We start from the raw sequence: 19814 nt of genomic DNA, 5'->3' as shown, positions 1-19814 counted from the left end.
AAGTAGACCACTCTCGCCGACGAGAGTGAGGCCTTCGGAGGAGGGTTTTACAACGTCTCTAGTGTCGTGTCTCTCTTCTCTCTCTATCTCTCAGTCTCATACACTTGCACGCACAGTGTCCATTCACTTTGTTTGTGATCATAGCACTCTCTCATTAAGAATGGAAGGCTCTACCTTCCATAAGAACAAAAGGAACCTTGAGCACAGTTCGGAGCACTCATCTTGAGAAAAGCACAAACAATCATTCCGCTGCACCTAACATATTGATTGCACAAAGTGGTACAATGACGATGCAATGGATTGATGCAATCTGAGACTATGCCAGTGACGACGACGACTTTAGGGCTGAAATCTGCGGTCTTCTATCTGTTGTCCAAAAACCCTAGGGGCTGAAATCTGGGACTATTTTCGGTGGCTGAAAACAACTGTTTTGTCTGCGTTTTTGAGGGCTGAAAATGGAATGGGGGTCTTCTGCATGCGTCTCGGGCTGAATCTGCTGTTGTCTTGAAGGCTGAAAACGCTGCTGCAATTCTCCACAAAAGGCTGAAAATGAAAAACGCTAGCAGATTGGTGATCGTTAGCAAAAACGCTAGGCAAATCTGGGAACTGCTGATGTCCTTTGTAGCGTTAGCAAAACGCTGGGGGATCTGGGTGTGCTGGCGATGATCAGGCTAGAAACGCCAAGGCTAGGGGGAATGGTGACGATGTAGACCAAAAACGCTAGTGTTGATGGTGGGAAACGCCAAGTCTGATGGGTCCTTGATGGTTCTTGCTGAGAAGGTGCCTGTTGAGCAAGGAGCTCCTGCTGCCTCTTTTGCCATTTAGTGCTAATTTGGGTTTGCTTATATACAAACTTAGCAAAATTGCCCTACCTACTTTTGTTGGAAAGTCACTTAAAAATAATAAGTGAAAAATGTCAAAAATAGGGAAAATAGGCTAAATGCACTGGAAAATTTCCTTGATGGAATCTGATGGGAATACTGATGATCATGCTGTGTGCAACCAGAGGATATGCATCTACACTAAGTGACTGGGCATGCACTGTCTACAAATAGACTCAAAAAAGTGCCAGATCACTTCTATATCTAGACTGACTGGACTGAACCCTGATCATATTGTAGCTTGTCCACGGACACATAGGGTTGGATGTGTCACGTGACATCCCCTCCTTTTCAAAGTGAGGTACTCGTACCGAACTGAATGGCGTCGAGGGAGATCGCCAATAGCATCCGGAATCCTGGAAGAGACTCTTCGCCGGCCCACTCTGATGTGTGGGTACTGCGGTACTTGAACTTCATAAAGGTCTGCAACGCTTGCTTCTTTGGGCCGCGCCGAAAGCGACACAAAGTCTCATGTGGCTCCTTCGATACTTCAACTTCGTCAAGTGTCATGATTCTTTCTTCTTCAAGAATCTCCATGGCTGAAAATTCCTGAAACCATTTCCAACACAAAACCATGAACATACCTATTCCATGTAAAGTGAGTGGAAAAAATCTTGTCTTCCTCAAAGACTGTGCATGCAATGTAGATGAATGTCACGTGACACATCCCAACCCTATGTATCCGTGGACAAGCTACACCATAGCAAGGTTCCCGTCAATTCAGTCAGTTTAGATTAGTAGTGATCTGGCACTTTTGTGAGTCTATTCGTAGACCGTGCATGCCCAGTCACTTAGCATAGATGCATATCCTCCGGTTGCACACAACATGATCATCGGAATTCCCATCAGAATCCATTAGCATCAGTTAGGGGAATTTTCCAGTGCATTTAGCCTATTTTCCTATTTATTGGGATTTTCACTTATTATTTTTAAGTGACTTTCCAACAAAAGTAGGTAGGGCAATTTTGCCAAGTTAATATATAAGCAAACCAAAGTTCACACTTTCTGGTAGAAGAGGCAGCAGGAGCTTCCCGCTCAACAGGCAACTTCTCAGCAGTACCCCAGCACCCCCAGCGTTTTTGGACCTCCATCATCACGGGCAATTTCCAGACCTTGGCGTTTCCTTCCACAGCATGCCATCGCCATCACCTCTCAATATCCTAGCCACAGCAGACTCTCATGATCGCCATCAGATGTCCAACATTTGCTAGCGTTTTCTCACATCAGCCATTAGCGTTTTTGGCAAGGACAGGTTCAACATTAAGACCCCTTCAAAACCAGCGTTTTTGGATTGCAAAGCCAAATCAGCCTAGCGTTTTTGGCTAGCAGCAGGATCCCTTCAGCGTTTTTGGTTTCAGCCCTAGACACAGTAGCAGATCGGCCCCCAAGTTGGTTGCAGATGTTCCCCCATTTTCAGCCATAAAAACGCAGCCAAAACATTCATTTTCAGCCACCGAAACAGTCCCAGATTTCAACGATTAGAAGATCTCAGATTTCAGCCATCAAGTCGTCGTTGTCGTCGTCGTCGGCATAGTCCCATTGCATCAGTCCATTGCATACGCATTGTACACCTTTGTGCAATCAAAGTAGACCACTCTCGCCGACGAGGGTGGGGCCTTCGGGGAGGGTTTTACAACCTCTCGGTGTCGTATCTCTTCTCTCTCCTTCTCTCAATCTCATTCACTTGCACGCACAATATCCACTCACTTTGTTCGTGACCACAGCACTATACAAGCTCTCTCTTTCCCTAAGAACTAAAAGAAACCTTGAGCAATAAAGATCACTAATCTTGAAAAAATAGAACATTCATTTCCGCTGCACCTAACATTGGTACCAGAGCTTTGGAAGTGTTCTGCATTACTCAAGGAAAGAACCACAAGAACCACAAGAATTTTTTTTGCTTGTTGCGATCGCACGAACCCAAGTTTACTTGGGCGTGGCGATTCCTAATCGTGTTTTGTTGAAGAGTGACAGGAATCCCAAGAAAGAAGGGCTTGTCCAACCTCCCCTTGTGTCTCTTTTCACTCATTGAGAGCGGACCGTGCACTGAGCGGCCGGCCAATCGACGTGAGGTGGGAAAAAGCAACCTTGGTGTGAGCGCAAGGCCGCCAAGGGGTGCGCCCGCAGTAAGGAGTAGAACTCGGGTGAAGAGAAGATCCTTCTCCAAGGCGATTTGCAAGCGAGAGAATCCCTCAAGAACCTCAAGAATCCAAGATTCTCACGAATCAAGGACCTCAAGAACCTCCAGACCCGCAAGAACCCAAGTTCCTCATGAACTTAAGAACCCAAGACCCCAAGACCCACAAGAACCCACGATTGTAGAATGGTCATCACTCGAAGCGGAATGGATACTTCGCTTGGAGGTGATGAGCATGAGAGAGGCGAAGAAGAAATTTCCCCACCAGGAGGTTTTTCCGACCCTCCCCCTTTTCCATCTACGACAAGGATTGCGCTAATTCCTAGGGAGGAGTTGGAACAAGAAAGAGAAGTAGATAGAAAAGCCTACGAAGAAGACATGGCAGCCATCGAGCTTAAGTACCAAGAAAGAATGGCAGCCATAGCGCGCGAGAGCAAAGCAAGACAAGCAGATTTTGATCGCAAGATCAAAGCACAAAAAGAAAAGAGCGACCAACACATGAAAGAGTTCTTGCGACTCTTTTCTATTGTGCAAGCGCAGTTCGCACAAGAGCAGGAAAAGGAGACTCTCTCAGTCTCTACTTCTCCACAGCATGACACACAGGATTTGCATGATTGTGTGAAGCATGATGAATTGAATGATAATGATTTGCATGATGAGTTGAAGCACAATGATTTGCATAATGATTTGGATGATAAAGACCAGCATGATGATTTGCATGAAGCAGATGTGATTGTTCCCAAGGATGAGGTGTTAGTGGATGCTTTTTCTCGCGAAGCTAACCTCGTTTTGCAGATTCGATCAATCACCAAGAATCGATCTTGGCTTTCGAGTCGAGGTCCACAGATCCCCCTCAAGAAGATTCAATAGATCCCAACGAACCGATCTTGGCTCTCGAGCCTTGGTCCAAAGAACCATCACAGGAAGTATTATCTGTTCGCATGATTGATACGCACGCATTGTTCGAGTGTTTCATTCGTGAAGGTTTCCTGTATTTTAGTCAACATCGTTATGTGATCCCTTTTCCTAGGCATGACATACTGTATATTGAGCACGTTTCTCTCATGGATGAGCACAAATGTATGCGGATTGTTCAGGAAAAGCTGAAAAGTTTGTATGTCAGGAAGTCGCATTTCATGTCTCTTCCTTGGCATGACACAGTGTCCGAAAGATCACATGATAGCATGAGCACCAAGCACAGGCATTTCCATTGTAATTCGCCACAATTGATTGATTTCGATCAAACAGAAAAGATTCGACCTCATTGTTTGCATGTGTTTGATGAACGGTTGGTCACTCCGTCTCTATGTTCATCGACATTGCATACACAGTCTTTAGAAAAGACAAGATTTTTTTCCTTCACTTTACATGGAATAGGTATATTCATGGTTTTGTGTTGGAGATGGTTTCAGGAATTTTCAGCCATGGAAATTCTTGAAGACGAAAGAAGCAAGACTCTCGACGAAGTTGAAACAAGAAAGGAGATTCAAATGACTTTGTGTCGCTTTCGGCGCGGCCCAAAGAAGCAAGCGTTGCAGACCCTTATGAAGTTCAAGTACCGCACGACCCACACATCAGAGTGGGCCGGCGAAGAGTCCCTTCCAGGATTCCGGATGCTATTGGCGATCTCCCTCGACGCCATATAGTTCGGTACCAGTACCTCACTTTGAAAAGGAGGGGATGTCACGTGACACATCCCAACCCTATGTGTCCATGGACAAGCTACACCACAACAGGGTTTAGTCAGTTCAGTCAAGCAGTGATATGGCACTTTTGTGAGTCTATTCGTAGACCGTGCATGCCCAGTCACTTAGCATAGATGCATATCCTCCGGTTGCACACAGCATGATCATCAGTATTCCCTTCAGAATCCAACAGATTCAGTCAGGGGAATTTTCAAGTGCATTTAGCCTATTTTCCCTATTTTTTGTATTTTCACTTATTATTTTTAAGTGACTTTCCAACAAAAGTAGGTAGGGCAATTTTGCTAAGTTAATATATAAGCAAACCCAAGTTAGCACTTTCTGGCAGAAGAGGCAGCAGGAGCTTCCCGCTCAACAGGAAACTTCTCAGCAGTACCCCCCCTCAGCAGTAGACCCTCGCCATCCACTCCTTCCCTTTGGCGTTTTCCTCCCAGTCAACCATCGCCTACAAGTCCTCTTGCCTGGCGTTTTCCAACCTCAACAGATACATCCCAGCCAGCGTTTTTCAGCCTTGACAAAAACGCCAGCATCACTTGCAGATTCAGCGTTTTTTCAGCCTTGTCAAAAACGCCAGCTCAGCAGTAGCAAAAACGCAGAATTCAGCAGTTGGATTCTCGCAGTTTTCAGCCTATGACATAGTAGTAGATCAGCCCCTAGACGGTTGCAGATGTTCCTCCCATTTTCAGCCATAAAAACATAGCCAAAACAGTCATTTTCAGCCACCGAAACAGTCCCAAAATTCAATGATTAGAAGATCTCAGATTTCAGCCATCAAGTCGTCGTCGTCATCGCATAGTCCCATTGCATCAGTCCATTGCATACGCATTGTACACCTTTGTGCAATCAAAGTAGACCACTCTCGCCGACGAGAGTGGGGCCTTCGGGGAGGGTTTTACAACCTCTCGGTGTCGTATCTCTTCTCTCTCCTTCTCTCAGTCTCATTCACTTGCACGCACAATATCCACTCACTTTGTTCGTGACCACAGCACTCTACAAGACGGAAAGCTCTCTCTTTCCCTAAGAACTAAAAGGAACCTTGAGCAATAAAGATCACTAACCTTGAGAAAATACAACATTCATTCCGCTGCACCTAACACATTCAATTCAAGCTTAGGACATGTTCTTTTTATGTGACCTTTAATGTGACAATGAAAACAACGACCTTCCTTAGAATAAGTGCTTTGTTCTTCCGATGTGATGTATACTCCTACAATTCCTTGGGCTACCTTTTTATCTGGAGTAAGCTTAGGTTTAGCAATTGTGTTAGCCTTACCCTTAGATTCATTGGAAGAATTCTTTTCTGAGAGACTGGTGGAAGATTGGTTAGAAGAGTTACCATTCTTACCGTTCTTACCGTTATGAGGGTTCTGAGAAGTCTACGAGGTACTTGTGGAAGTCTTGTTCTCCTCAGGCTTTCCCTTGTTGTGCTTCATCTCCTGTGCGAGAGCTATCGCTCCCGCCTTGTTGAGATCAATTGGATCGAGCACCTCGACATCGTACTTGATATACTCCTCCAATCCAAAAAGGAATGTCTCTTTGCGTTCATCATCCGACTTGCGTACTCAGTACCCGCTGCAAAACACGATTAGAAAAAGACATAACCGGCATACCATTTTGCTTGAGAGCACGCCAATCGTCCTTCAATCGTGTGAGGTACTGAGGTGACATAAACCGCGCCTTGAGCTTGTCTTGGAAATCAGCCCAATTGAAAGAAAGGGACGTGAATTCGTCGGCTTCCTCTAGGCGCGCGGCTAGCTGTGCCTCTTGCCATGCGTGGTACCAATTTATGGCATCACCGGCAAGGTACATAGCTATCGTCAAAACTTTGCTATTTCCTGTCTTCTTAGTTGTCGCAAAATAAGCATTAACTTGATGCAACCAAGAATGAATAACCATAGCATCCATCTTACCATCATACTTACTGAAAGCCAACTTCTCTGTGACTAGATGGTTGGAATCCGCGTCGTGGCTTGCGCCACTTTATGAACTCCCACGATCTTTGGGTGGGTCGGACTTCGAGGCAAGTACTTGTCGAATCAATTCTTGAGTGCGTAGTTCTCGTTGAGCCTCACGCTCAATCTCCAAAGCCACTCTTTGAGCTGCACGCTCGGCCTCAAAGGCCGCGCTTCGTGCTGCCTCTTCCGCCTTTCTTTGTTGTTTTCGTTCTTTGCGTTCGTCGCGCTCGCGTTCTAAAGCAAGGCGATTTGCTTCTTGCTCGCGGTTCTTAGCAAGGCTGTAACAGACTTGGACACTCCAAGTCAAGAATCAATCGCAACAGCACCAAATAACCACTTCAAAACAAGTCACAGATCACAATAGATGTATAGTGGCCTGGCGGAGTTCCGTGCCTAGAGATATTGGCCCCAAAGACTGGCGCCCCTTTCAATATTTCTTTTTATATTAATCAGATCAAGTACAAGAGAGTGGCTAGGGTTTCACTCTCAGACTCTGCGTCCAGATGCTCTGAGAAGTGAGGCCCTCACCACTAATTTAAAGGTTACATGGGATGCCCAAAAGCAGAGCCCCAAAAGCTTCAAATCAAAAGCAATTGCTCTCTCTCTCACAGAGAGTCAAAACTTGAAAGCAAAAGCATTCTCTCTCTTTCTCATATTGTAGAGAAAAAGCAAAATTTGTGTCGCTTATCATTTTCCAAAAAAAAAATTTAAAAAAATTTAAAATAACCTCCACGATTTCCGAAAATTAGGGTTCCTGGCAAAAATTAGGGTTTGCAGGAATTTTAGGGTTTCTGCTGTCCGTAGCCACGTCATCACTTTGTGACATACCCCCCTCTTGAAAGCATTATAATCAACCGCGATTACGCCTGCAAATAAACCGTCTTAGCAAACACTGGCTGTTAGTACCTACGTACTAGGAACACACATCTAGCACATGTACAAAATCGACATTCACATCACACGACATCACACGACATCACAAGACATCACATGACATTCAACATTCATTCGGATCTTAGACCATGATTTATCGGCAATGTAGCTAGCAATCACATCTAGGTCCAATCGGGACCTCATCGATTCAGATTGACTAACCCCTATTGCAACCATGTCTATTCGAGATCAAGTAGACCAAAATGCTGCAGTCATTTCGTCTATCAGTTCCTGCACTCACAAGAAGTCAAGAACAAATCAGTAACATTGTCAGGAATTCCATTTCATAAAGTCATCCAGCAAAATACTGTCAGCTCTCAGTATCCCTGAAGCTCAAAGAGACATCAGTGACTTTAGTATCAAAATCAAGGCATCTGTTGAGAAAGGAGCGGAGTGACTCCCCTCTTGTGCATCCCACTGCACCAGATCTCCAGCCAAGCTGAATTCTGGGTTCCGTTTGGAGTAGACTATGCTAAACCAAAACATCGAGGTAAAGTTTCACAATCCGAGGAGTATCTGCTAGGTCCTCCTCCTCCATCCACTTCGCATCAAATGCAGGAAAGTTCTTGAACTTAACCAAGAACCCGCCTTCGGACTTTACCTTTCTTTGTATCATTATGTGCCAAAATCTATTCAGGAACAAGGATCTCCTCGTTTTCTTCCACTTCGGGTTGCTCATCAGGCTCCCCATCATCAGGCACATCACCCTTAACAGGTTTCAAGAGACTCACATGCAATGCATTGTGAATCCTCCAAGTATCTGGCAGTTTCAATCGGAAGGAGACATCATTTATCTTTTCAGTAATCTGGAAAGGTCCGTAGTATCGCATACTAAGCTTTGGAAAAGCCTCTCCTTTCCCTTTTTCTTTCTTAGGCGTGCCTTCTCAAAACGTAAGAGCATCCAATCATCCTCCTTCAGTTTCAAGTCACGACGATGGCGATCCACTGCCTTTTTCTGTCGTTCTTGAGACTTCTACAAAGTCTCGCGAACCTTGGCAATAGCCATATCCAAATCTCACGAATATTCATCCGCTTCAAATATCTAATCTTTCGTGCTCAGGAAGGATGGAACCTTCGCAGCACTTTCAACAATCTCACATGGCGTCTTCCCCGTCGAAGAGTGTATCGTGTTATTGTAGGCAAATTCCACCAAAGGTAAGTTCTTTTCCCATTGAGTCTTCTAATCCGAGAAACAAGACTTCAATAAATCTAAAACCGCTGAATTGGCAATCTCAGATTGCCCGTCGGTCTGCAAGTGGAACGATGAAGAGAACTGCAACGGCGTGACAATGTTCTCCCAAATTGCCTTCCAAAACAAACTCATAAATCTGGGGTCTCTGTCGGAGACAATCGTCTCAGACGTGCCATGTAATCGGAAAATCATCGTGATCATTCTGTGTAATCGGGAGATTAAAAATGAAATCCATTTCAATACTTTCCCAGGGGCGGGTGGGTATGGGTAAAGGGTGTAACAATCCCTGTGCCTTATGCCTGTCAAACTTGACCTTTTGGCATACTGCGCACAACTCTTCCACGTCCTTTTTGAGTCACGGCCAAAAGAAGTATCTCTCTACCCCTTTCATGGTGGTAGCAATGCCGCAGTGACCCGTAAAAGGTGGACAATGGCATTCAGTCATAACCTTTTCCCTCAACGGCTGTGTAACGCACAACATAGTCTTTTTCATCAAGTGGCCTTCCCGAAGGGAGTATCGGGCTACTGTCTCCCCATCCCGTATCCGTGTGAAAATATCTGCAAAATCTGTATCTGTGGCATACTGATCGACCATATCCTCGAAGCTCCTATGATGTATCGCGGAAATAGCCAGAACCAACGGTTTCCGAGACAAAGCATCTGCCACCACATTCTTCTGTCCCTGCACATGGACAATCTGGAAGTGAAACTTTGACAAGATGCTCGCCCACCGCATCTGCTTTTTCGAAAGCTGCTTCTGTGACAAGAAGTAGCGCAAACTCTGATGGTCTGTAAAGACAGTAAAATCCGCTCCGAGTAGGTAATGCTACCACTGAGTAAGAGCATGGATAACCGCCAAAAGATCTTTCTCATAGATCTGTGTTGTCATCTCCGGCCTAGAGAACAAACGGCTCTCGTAAGCTATGACATGGCCTTCTTGCATCAAGACCGCACCCAGAGTACGACCACAAGCATCACAATATACTTCAAATGACTTCTGCAAGTCCGACAAAGTCAAAATAGGTCCCGTAGTCAATTTCTCTTTCAATGTCCGAAAGGCAGTCACCTCTGTGGGTCCCCACGAAAAAGGTACTCCTTTCTGTGTCAAGGTATGCAAAAGGGAAGCAACCTCTGATAACTTTCGTATGAACAGCCTGTAGTACGAACACAGTCCCAAGAAGCTTCTAACTTCATGGACATTCCTCAAATCGGGCCAATCACGGATAGTCTCTATCTTGGCCGGGTCCATTTGCACTCCTGCTGGTGACACAATTTGTCCCAAAGGTAGGAAAAATTCACTTTTCTTTGCATTATCACTAACGTGTGATCTCGTAATGCCTGAAAGACTTGAAGCGAATGATCTCTGTGTGCTACCTCATTCATGAAGAAAACAATGATGTCGTCAAAGAAAGTGCCAACAAATAGCCTATACTCTCAAAAAATCCTGTCCATCATCCGGTAAAATGTCGCAGGAGCATTGGTTAAGCCAAAAGACATCACCAAAAACTCAAATAACCCAAAAGTCGTCCGAAAAGCTGTCTTGTAGACATCTCCTGGCGCTATCCTAATCTGATGATATCCACTCTTCAAGTCAATCCTGCTAAAGCACGAGGATCCCTGTAACCTGTCGAGTATATCATCGATCCTAGGAATCGGAAATCTGTTCGTGATGGTGATTTCGTTGAGAGTGCTATAATCGATGCACATTCTCCAAGATCCGTCTTTCTTCAAGACCAACAACACTGGAGAGCAATACGGTGAAGTACTAGGCTAGACAAGACCCTTTTCCAAGAGGTCTTTCACTGGGTTCATAATCTTTTCATTCTGTACTCGGCTCACACAGTAAGGTGGCCGATTCGGTGGCGTGCTTCCAGGTATCAGATCAATGGTTTGATCTTCAGGCCCTTTGAAAAGCAATCGGCACGAGTGTGGAGAAAAATCTTGGCGTTCTTTTGATCATGTCAAAACATATTCAACTTTTATCCATCGTTCAGTTCTCTCCCAAAAGAATGAGTAAGAAGTTGAAGTTCATCAAGTACAATCTCTAAGCCCTTCATTTATCAAAGTCGCTTTCTCGGCCCGGTAGTCAACCACGACGTAGTTCTTGTGGTACCAAGGGATCCTAAGTAGAACGTCACTCACGTGCCCTAAACACCCCTGTCATTGCAAACAAAGTTTTCCAATGCTCGATGTAATGGCAACATCCCATCCGGGTGCTAGTCGAACTACCTCCGCTTGTGGCGTCAGTCTGTCGGGCGTAATTCCAAATCGAGCCGCCAATTCCAAGTGAAAAGAAGTTTGCCTTGGCTCCTTCAAAAGAGCTTCCTGATCCTTCACTTTGCCCCAAAAGCGGCAAAGTTTGTACTTTCATTCATTAGATTCGGTGCAGGTCCCACGCCATGTGGTACCAGATCTGCTTTTCTATCTGCCTTTTCTGCCACGTTCCTCAGCTGCTCTCGAACTCTCAAGCCTGTCGTCGTCTTTATCATTCTGTTCTTTCTGTGCCTTTCTAGGGCACTTCGCGGAGATATGTCCATGTTCCCCGCATCCAAAGTACTTCCCTCTCTGATGAAGCGAGCTCTCTCCTCAGGAGTAAGCTTCGGTCGTGCATCATTTTTCTCTGGGTTGCTCTTTTTCTTTCTACTTTCATTCCCAAAAGTTTGTTCGGCTCGTTGTGTCATGGCCTCATCTGTGGGGTAGGTCAGACTGCCAGAGTGAATGGCAAAGCCCCGCTTCGCATGACTCATCAACTCCTGAATAGAAGCTGACTTCTGTTCCAAGCAGTGATCTCGGATCTCTGTAGGTAGACCCAAGGTAAACCGCTCAATCTGTTCTCTGAACGAGATCTTCTTGAATGAAGAGGCGGGTAGAAAAGAGCTTCAGAATCTTTCACAATAAGCATTGATTGTATCTTTCTTGGTCATCCGAAGATGGTTCCAAGCAGCTCGTTCATATTCTTGCGTCAACCAAGAAGAAATAAAAAGCTTCTTAAATTTTAGTCATTTAACTGGCGAAGTCTTGTTTAAAAGAAGCGTGGACCACCAAGTACGAGCATTCCTCTTAAAGTAAGAGGCAGCTCTCCGAATCTTGGAGTGCTCTGAATAGCGTCCTCCCGCGAAAGCGATGTCAAACTGCTGTATAAAAGACAAAGCCTTCGAAGCATCTGAGTATCCTGAAAAAGTAGCAAACTTGATCGAGTGGCCACCTTCCTTAAACTCTCGGACTTTCTTGCTTTTATATTCGAGAAAGTCATACTGGTTGGCTTTGTAAAAATTCTTCTTGTTCGCATAAAAGTTTCCATTGTCAGAGTCTGAACTGTCCGTAGACGAGTCCTTTGTAGAAGTGTCACTCACTGGGCGAGACTTAGACTTCTTTGCCTTTTTCTTGCCCTTTCCGAAGCGTTGTTTCTTGCTTCGCTTTTTGCTTTTCCTGTCTTCTTCGCTCGAGTCTGAAGAGCTAGAAGAACTGTCAGAAGAAGAAGAAGAAGAACTGGGTAGGTCTTCAAACTTGACGCGCTTCTTCAATTTCTTTGCCTTGTCAAATGTCGACCGACGACCCAAATATCCCGGGAAGTCAGTGCCTTTCTTCTGCTTTTTGCCGTGCTTTTTGCCTTTCTTATGCACGTCGAAAAGCTGAGCAATCCGTGCATCAACCACGTTCTCCAGTTCCTTCTCTGTATATTTCTTGGAGGCAGAAGGTTTCTTGAGAGCGGGTTTCGGGAGTGGTGTTGTGGTTCTTTGCCACTCCATTTGTACCTCTTCCAAAGAGGTCTGGTTCATATATTTTGCCATCTTCGGGTCCTTGGAAAAATTGAGCATCATCTTTGTTACATAACCAATCAATTGACGACGCTCCATCTCTCTTTGCTCCGCCTGAGTAGACCTAGGCGGGCCATACTCTGTCTGAATCTTCGTTGTGATCCCAACCCGCATCTCCAGATGCAGAGGGAGTCGACTGATCATTGCCTGAAGCCATAGATGCCGCGGAAAAAAAATTCGGGGATCGGATTTCCCGTAGAAGAGAAATCGGTCGTGCTCTGATACCACTGTAACAGACTTGGACACTCCAAGTCAAGAATCAATCGCGACAGCACCAAATAACCACTTCAAAACAAGTCACAGATCACAATAGATGTACACTGGCCCGGCGGAGTTCCGTGCCCAGAGATATTGGCCCCAAAGACTGGCGCCCCTTTCGGTACTTCTTTTTATATTAATCAGATCAAGTACAAGAGAGTGGCTAGGATTTCACTCTCAGACTCTGCATCCAGATGCTCTAAGAAGTGAGGCCCTCACCACTAATTTAAAGGTTACAAGGGATGCCCAAAAGCAGAACCCCAAAAGCTTCAAATCAAAAGCAATTGCTCTCTCTCTCTCACAGAGACTCAAAACTTGAAAGCAAAAGCATTCTCTCTCTCTTTCTCATATTGTAGAGAAAAAGCAAAATTTGCGTCGCTCATCATTTTCCAAAAAAAAAAAATTTAAATAGCCTCCGCGATTTCCGGAAATTAGGGTTCCTAGCAAAAATTAGGGTTTGCAGGAATTTTAGGGTTTCTGGCAGAAACTAGGGTTTCTGCTGTCAGTAGCCACGTCATCACTTTGTGACAAAGGCGATTTGCTTCTTGTTTATCCATCATGGCCATCATCTGCCTGACCATTGCCTCCATAGGGTTTGGTACACTTGGTGGCATAGATGGCGAAGGGGGAGGGTCGAAAAAATCTCCTGGTGGAGAAAATTCTTCGTCGCCTCTCTCATGCTCATCACCTGTATGCGAAGTATCCATTCCGTTTCGGGTGACGACCATGCACTATGATCTTTGGTCCTTAAGTCCACGAGGAACTTGGGTTCTTGAGGTTCTTGAGGTTCTTGAGGATCTTGAGGTTCTTGAGGTTTTCTTTCGCTTGCAAACCGTGTTTGAGAAGGATCTTCTCTTCACCCGAGTTCTACTCCTTTCTACAGACGCACCCCTTGGTGGCCTTGCGCTCACACCAAGGTTGCTTTTTCCCACCTCACGTCGATTGGTCGGCCGCTAAGTGCACGACCACTCTCAGTGAGTAGAAAGAGACACAAGGGAAGACTGGACAAGCCCTTCTTTCTTGGGATTCCTGTCACTCTTCAAAAAACACAATTAGAAATCGACACGCCCAAGCGAACTTGGGTTCGAGCGACCGCAACAAGCAAAAAAAATTCTTGTGGTTCTTTCCTTGAGTGATACAAAACACTGTCAAAGCTCTAATACCAAATTTAGGTGCTATGGAATGAATGTTTGCGCTTTGCTCAAGATGAGTGCTCCGAACTGTGCTCAAGGTTCCTTTTAGTTCTTATGGAAGGGAGAACCTTCCGTTCTTAATGGAAAGTGCTATGACTGGCTGGACTGACTGAACCCTGATCATACTGTAGCTTGTCCACGGACACATAGGGTTGGATGTGTCGCGTGACATGGAGAATCCCAAACGACCAAAAACCTGCAAATTTCTGATCTTTGGCTGAACCTTTTTTTAGTTTTACATGAGTTTTAGTTATATATAAGTCTCGCTTCAAAAAACTCACTCACGGGCACTTACAGTAGCCCGGCAGCTATCACTAGACTAACGACTTGCAGTGCATGTACATGTGCTTTCTAAAGCAAGCTAAAAAGCCCACACACACTTTTGGCATCGAGTGTCATGTCCATACGTACAAATTTACAAAAAACGGGGTGGCATAAATGTGCCCAACATAGTTTGCCGAATCTACACTTTGACCATCACATTGCACAAGTCCTTCAATGGAGTGCCATACATCCGTTGGGTCCTCTACCTTCTTGAACTTCTCACGAAAAGCCTTCTTTAATGCATCATAAGTCATCACCAATGGAGGTTGAGACAATTTCAACCAAAACTCATACTCATCATACCATATCCTTACATCCTCTTTCAAGCAAAAGAACAAAATCTTGAGCATGATCATTGGATCTTCCTTATTTGCCATCAAAGAAGAAAACTCCATCTTTTCAATGAATGCATTAGCATCCTCACCTACATGACCATAGAACCTTGGAAACTCTATCATCATAGCCATCAAAGCTGTCAATTGAAGGTCACTTGAAGAAGATCCTCGGTGGCGGGCACCAAAACACTATTGGGAAACAAGCAAACTGGAACACCTCTATAGCGACACCCAAGAGTGTTGAAATGGCATTGCAAGAATACCAAAAGCTTTGGAAAACCCCTTTGAAACATATATACCTTCATAAGTTCAGAATAGTCTAAACTCACGAATTATAAGAGGGAATAAAGCACTCATAAAACTATAAAAGCAAGGGACACAAGAAAAGAAAAAAAAAACAAAAACAAACAAACAAACAAACTAAATCACTTTGTTTGCTACGAAACAAAAGTAGATAATACAAAACATTATTAACTTAAAAATGTTTTTAGAAAAGGCATGTGTAAAATAAGTTGACGCAACGTATTTGGCTTAAAACAAGTACTCAACTTTAAGCAAAAAAAAAAAAAAGGATAAGACATCTTAAAAACTTAATCCTAGAAATCAAACTTCACACAACAACTGCTAACGAAACACATTCTTAAGTCCTCAGGTAAGCTAAATACGAAATCGAAAAATGAATACTACTACAAACCTACGAAGAGCAAAGAACCAAACTTGACAATATGTGATCTCAACTTCGCTGCTTGTCCAAACAAGAAGAATAAGATTATCACCTTTATCATGCATAGCTTGGACAACAGCTATGACATCCCTACTCACGTCGTCAGTGCCCAAGAGTAGGTACAGGTTTATATAGAGGTCATTCATGCTTTGAATGTACTCTACAAAACCAATGAGCTAAGTTTCTATCACCCTCCGGAGGTGATGGGCATACTCAGCCATGATAAAGGCTAGCATTTGTCAAGCTATATTAAAAATACTGAAAGCGCTAAAGATCAAAACAACAACATAAGGTGTTATTAAGTCAAACAATAAGTGGTCTTTTTAGCTCCCCACTTCTATTCAATTTACTACTGATTATCTTGAACATTCCAAAGGAAGAAACATTAAAAATAAACTTACTACGAGGCAAAAATGAACGAACATTTTTCATGATTCTTTTGAATGAGTATCCTTTTTCAACTAGTAAAGAAATAAGATGACAAGATTGAGCAACAAAAGTAGATTTACTAGAACAAAGACGAGAAAATCTAAATAGTTGAGAGCAAATGACACCATACTTAGCTAAAAGAGAAATGTTCGAAGAAATGTGAGGCATACGGATGATTTTTAAATTGGCATATTCTGGTTCAAGGCGCTTATCATAGATATCTACTTGTAATCCCAAGGGAGTCTGAAAAATCTTAAGGTCTAAAAAGGCACAACCCTATCAAAGCACGAATTTACAGCACACGCCGATCAATGCATATGAAAATAAGCGACTCCCCTTTTACCATTAAACATTACAAACCCACAACTTCAATATCAATTCCACAATTCATACATACATGCCCTCCCAATCTGCCTGTACACAATTTGCCACTATGCTGCCATAGCCATAACCCTGTAGAGAACTAGTCGTAACCTGAAGAGCACAACTCCAATTGGGTCACTTTAAAGCTTGAGAGAAAGCTTGAAAAATGACTGGAGAGAAAGCTGACGATAACCAAATTTGAATCTACACGACGCTACATGCAAAATTGACGCGAACAGAGAGCTGTCCCGGTACGACTATGCGTAGAGAAGGCAAGGCGAGGGCAAAAAACTGCATCAGAAAGCATGGAGAATCCCAAACGACCAAAAATCTGCAAATTTCTGATCTTTGGCTAAACTTTTTTTAGTTTTACATGAGTTTTAGTTATATACAAATCTCGCTTCAAAAAACTCACTCACAGGCACTTACAATAGCCCGACAGCTATCACTAGACTAGCGACTTGCAGTGCATGTACATGTGCTTGCTTTAAAGAAAGCCCACACACATATTTTTGACATCGGGCGTTATGTCCATACGTACAAATTTACAAAAAACGGGGTGGCAGAAATGTGCCCAACAACGTGAAACGCATTATGAATCTTCCAAGTGTCAAGCAATTTCAGCCTATACGCAACATCGTTGATCTTCTTAAGTACTTGAAAAGACCCATGGTAACGCATGCTTAGCTTCGGAAACAACATTTCCTTGCCCTTCATCTTCTTTAACCTTGACTTTTCAAACCGTAAAAATACCCAATCACCAGGTGAAAACAACAATTCAGGACGATGACGATCAGCAACCCTTTTCTGCTTTGTCTGAGTCTTCTCCAAGGCAAGCTTGATTTTCTTATACATTTCATCAATATTCTCAACATATCGATCTGCCTCAAAAAATTTGTCCTGTGTGTGCAAAATGGGAGGAACCTTTTCACTACCCTCAACAATCTCAAAAGGTGCCTTACATGTTGACGAATGCACCGTATTGTCGTACGCATACTCAAGCATGGGTAGATACTGTTCCCACTTGCCCTTATTATCTAACACATAACATTTTAACAGATCTAAGACGATAGCATTAGCCTCTTCTAACTGCCTATCAATTTGTGGATGAAATGAGGATGAAAACTTGAGCATGGTGCCCATGTTTTCAAACAAGCCTCTCCAAAACACGCTCCTCATACAAGGATCACGATCACAGACAATAGACTGTGGCATACCATGGTAATTGAAAACATTGTACATAAACAATCGTGTCATCTGGTCAGATCTTCCTGACGGGAATAAAATGGGTCTGCTTGTTGAACCTGCAAATAATGGTCCATATACCATCAGGTGCCTTTTGCCTGTCAAACTTGACCTTTTGGCAAGTCACTCATGCTCGCACAAAGGCATTCACATCTCTCCTCAAAGTAGGCTAATAAAAAAAATGTCTCGACCACTTTTACTGTCGCATCTATGCCACGATGCTTGACATGCGGTGGGACATGGCTTTCTACCATAACCTTATGTCGCAATGGCCTAGTGACACATAATCTGCCAGCATCTCTGTGGTATGGACAAGTCCACTCGGGCGGCAAAACTACCTCAATACATTTGCACTTCAAAGCTTGAACTAAAAAAACCATACCAATTTACACCTTTAAAACCTCATGCTTCTGAAAAGTTTTCTAAAACAGTTGAAGTTGACAACTCATACTGTCTTTGTCAAAAACAACCTAGGGCAAGGGCAAGGGCAAGTGGAGAGGGTGTGTGAGTGTGGTCAGGAGGTGTTTGGTTCAACCCCTCACCATGGCACGTAAAGAAACATGTTCTACTGTCTGATACCAAAATGTTCGTTCTCTTACTACAAGGATCGAAAGAGAAAATAGAACCAAAACAAGTGCATGCTCTTCTAGCAAAAAATCATTTTGGTGTTGTGTGCTAAGTGCAGCATGTCATTTGGATACTTCTAAATGATCGAAGGACACGATTGAAAACTTTCATAAGCTCGATAGGTAAATACCTTGAACTTAAAACCCTGGTTCTTTTCAAATTCATTGCAGAAAATAGTCCTGTGCCCTCCAAGGAGAAGATCAGGCTCGGGAGCACGGTAATGGTCAAGCCTATGTCGTCCACGATGAGATGGCCGCCAAGCGGCCATGAATGCAGATCTTGGATACTTGAAGCTTGAAGGGGCCTGCCCTTGCTTGATCTCGGAAAGCGTAAAGCCGCTCTTGGGTCCTCTGTCTCTTTGTGTGTGTGTGTGTGTGTGTGTGTGTGTGTGTGTGAGAGAGAGAGAGAGAGAGAGAGAGAGAGAGAGAGAGCTGTCAATAGATGCGATCAGTTAGCTCTCTGCGTTGTGTGTTCGTTAGTTTGGAGCGTGGCGTGCCTGCGCCACAGTCCTGCGTAGAGGCACTGATTGAAAATATTGGCTTCGGTATTACTGGCTACCACCGGTCGACCAGAAGAAGCTACCGGTCCCCTACGACATTTTTCAAGCTGGAAAACATCATGCTCGGTGTAATAATTTGACAAAAGTATTTTCACACTTTATCTTACAGTATTTCAATAAAATGTGCATAAGACGCACAATGTAGTCCAATTTGATTGAGAAGCTAAGGTAAGAGGGCCAATAGCTATATGGAGGGACATCGCTTTTGGTCTATGGAGCATAATTCGGAGAGTCACCTCCATTTTTCTCTTCACAATCCTTGGATGACTTCATCTGCGAATAATAGTAATATTGCATAAGAGAACCATTCATGGAGGGAAAGCGAACAAACAAGTATGTTCATTTTCAACTACTCATCCACTATGCTAATGTGGTGCTCGAGATTGTAGAAGGAAATCACAATACTATTAGGGGACAACATACATAGAATTGGGAACCGCAACATTATTGGCTCCCTTACCTCCTCAAAGACTTACTACATTTCAATAAAGTGTGAATGCGGTGCACAACATGATTCAAATCAATACAGCATTTAAACTTTCATGCTACAAAATTTTCTAAAAAACTTGAAAATCATGTAGTGCGCAAATTAATTGAGTGTTATATGGGGCAATATGGTGGAGATTTGGCACTATGTCTCTCCATCAATTGAAAGAATCCCCTTCCTCTATTTCATGCTCTTGTCGAACCTGTCCACAACCTACCTATGGATGGCTATTGCAAGTCTTTTGGGTTGCAAAGCTTCTTTTCTCCTAGCAAACCGTCATCATCATCGTCTCTCTCCCCTTTGTGTCATCTTGAAGATTGATCACAACAAATCCCCATGGTGAAAAGTTAATAGTTTGCAAAATTCACACAACCATTGATAGTTCAATCCCGCATACATATATGCAATGATATGAAAAGAGAAAGAGGGATTGACACTGATTATGAATCCTATTCATGAAGCGACCCATCCTCCAGAAATTGTATTAGTTAACTTTCTCTATGAAAGAGATTTTGAATCAATACATGTCTTGCTTATTCTCCATAACATTCCCACATCGAGGAGATCGATAACTTCTAAATTGGGCAGCGCCATAGTTGAAGTGCTTGAATTGGATCCTAGTTTAAGAGGAAGGAGAATAAGCAATTTGTA

At 43.6% G+C, this 19814-nt stretch overlaps 1 protein-coding gene across 1 annotated transcript in view; it reads right to left on the bottom strand.

Moving 5' to 3' along the window:
- ALA3 (aminophospholipid ATPase 3) overlaps window positions 1-18675 on the bottom strand; it is a 64084-nt gene extending 45409 nt beyond the window's left edge. The window contains exon 1 of the mRNA XM_086510784.1: window positions 18248-18675. Within this exon, the coding sequence (XP_086366910.1) occupies window positions 18248-18385 (138 nt within the window). The 5' untranslated portion in view covers window positions 18386-18675. The remainder of the gene's footprint in view (window positions 1-18247) is intronic.
- Between the last annotated feature and the right edge of the window lie 1139 nt (window positions 18676-19814).

This window comes from Adiantum capillus-veneris, chromosome 4 (genome assembly GCF_014529385.1).
Source record: "Adiantum capillus-veneris isolate H3 chromosome 4, ASM1452938v2, whole genome shotgun sequence".
In the NCBI taxonomy this organism is placed as follows: Eukaryota; Viridiplantae; Streptophyta; class Polypodiopsida; order Polypodiales; family Pteridaceae; genus Adiantum; species Adiantum capillus-veneris.
The sequence above is the reverse complement of the archived record's forward strand: the minus strand, read 5'-3'. Positions and strand labels throughout refer to the sequence as shown.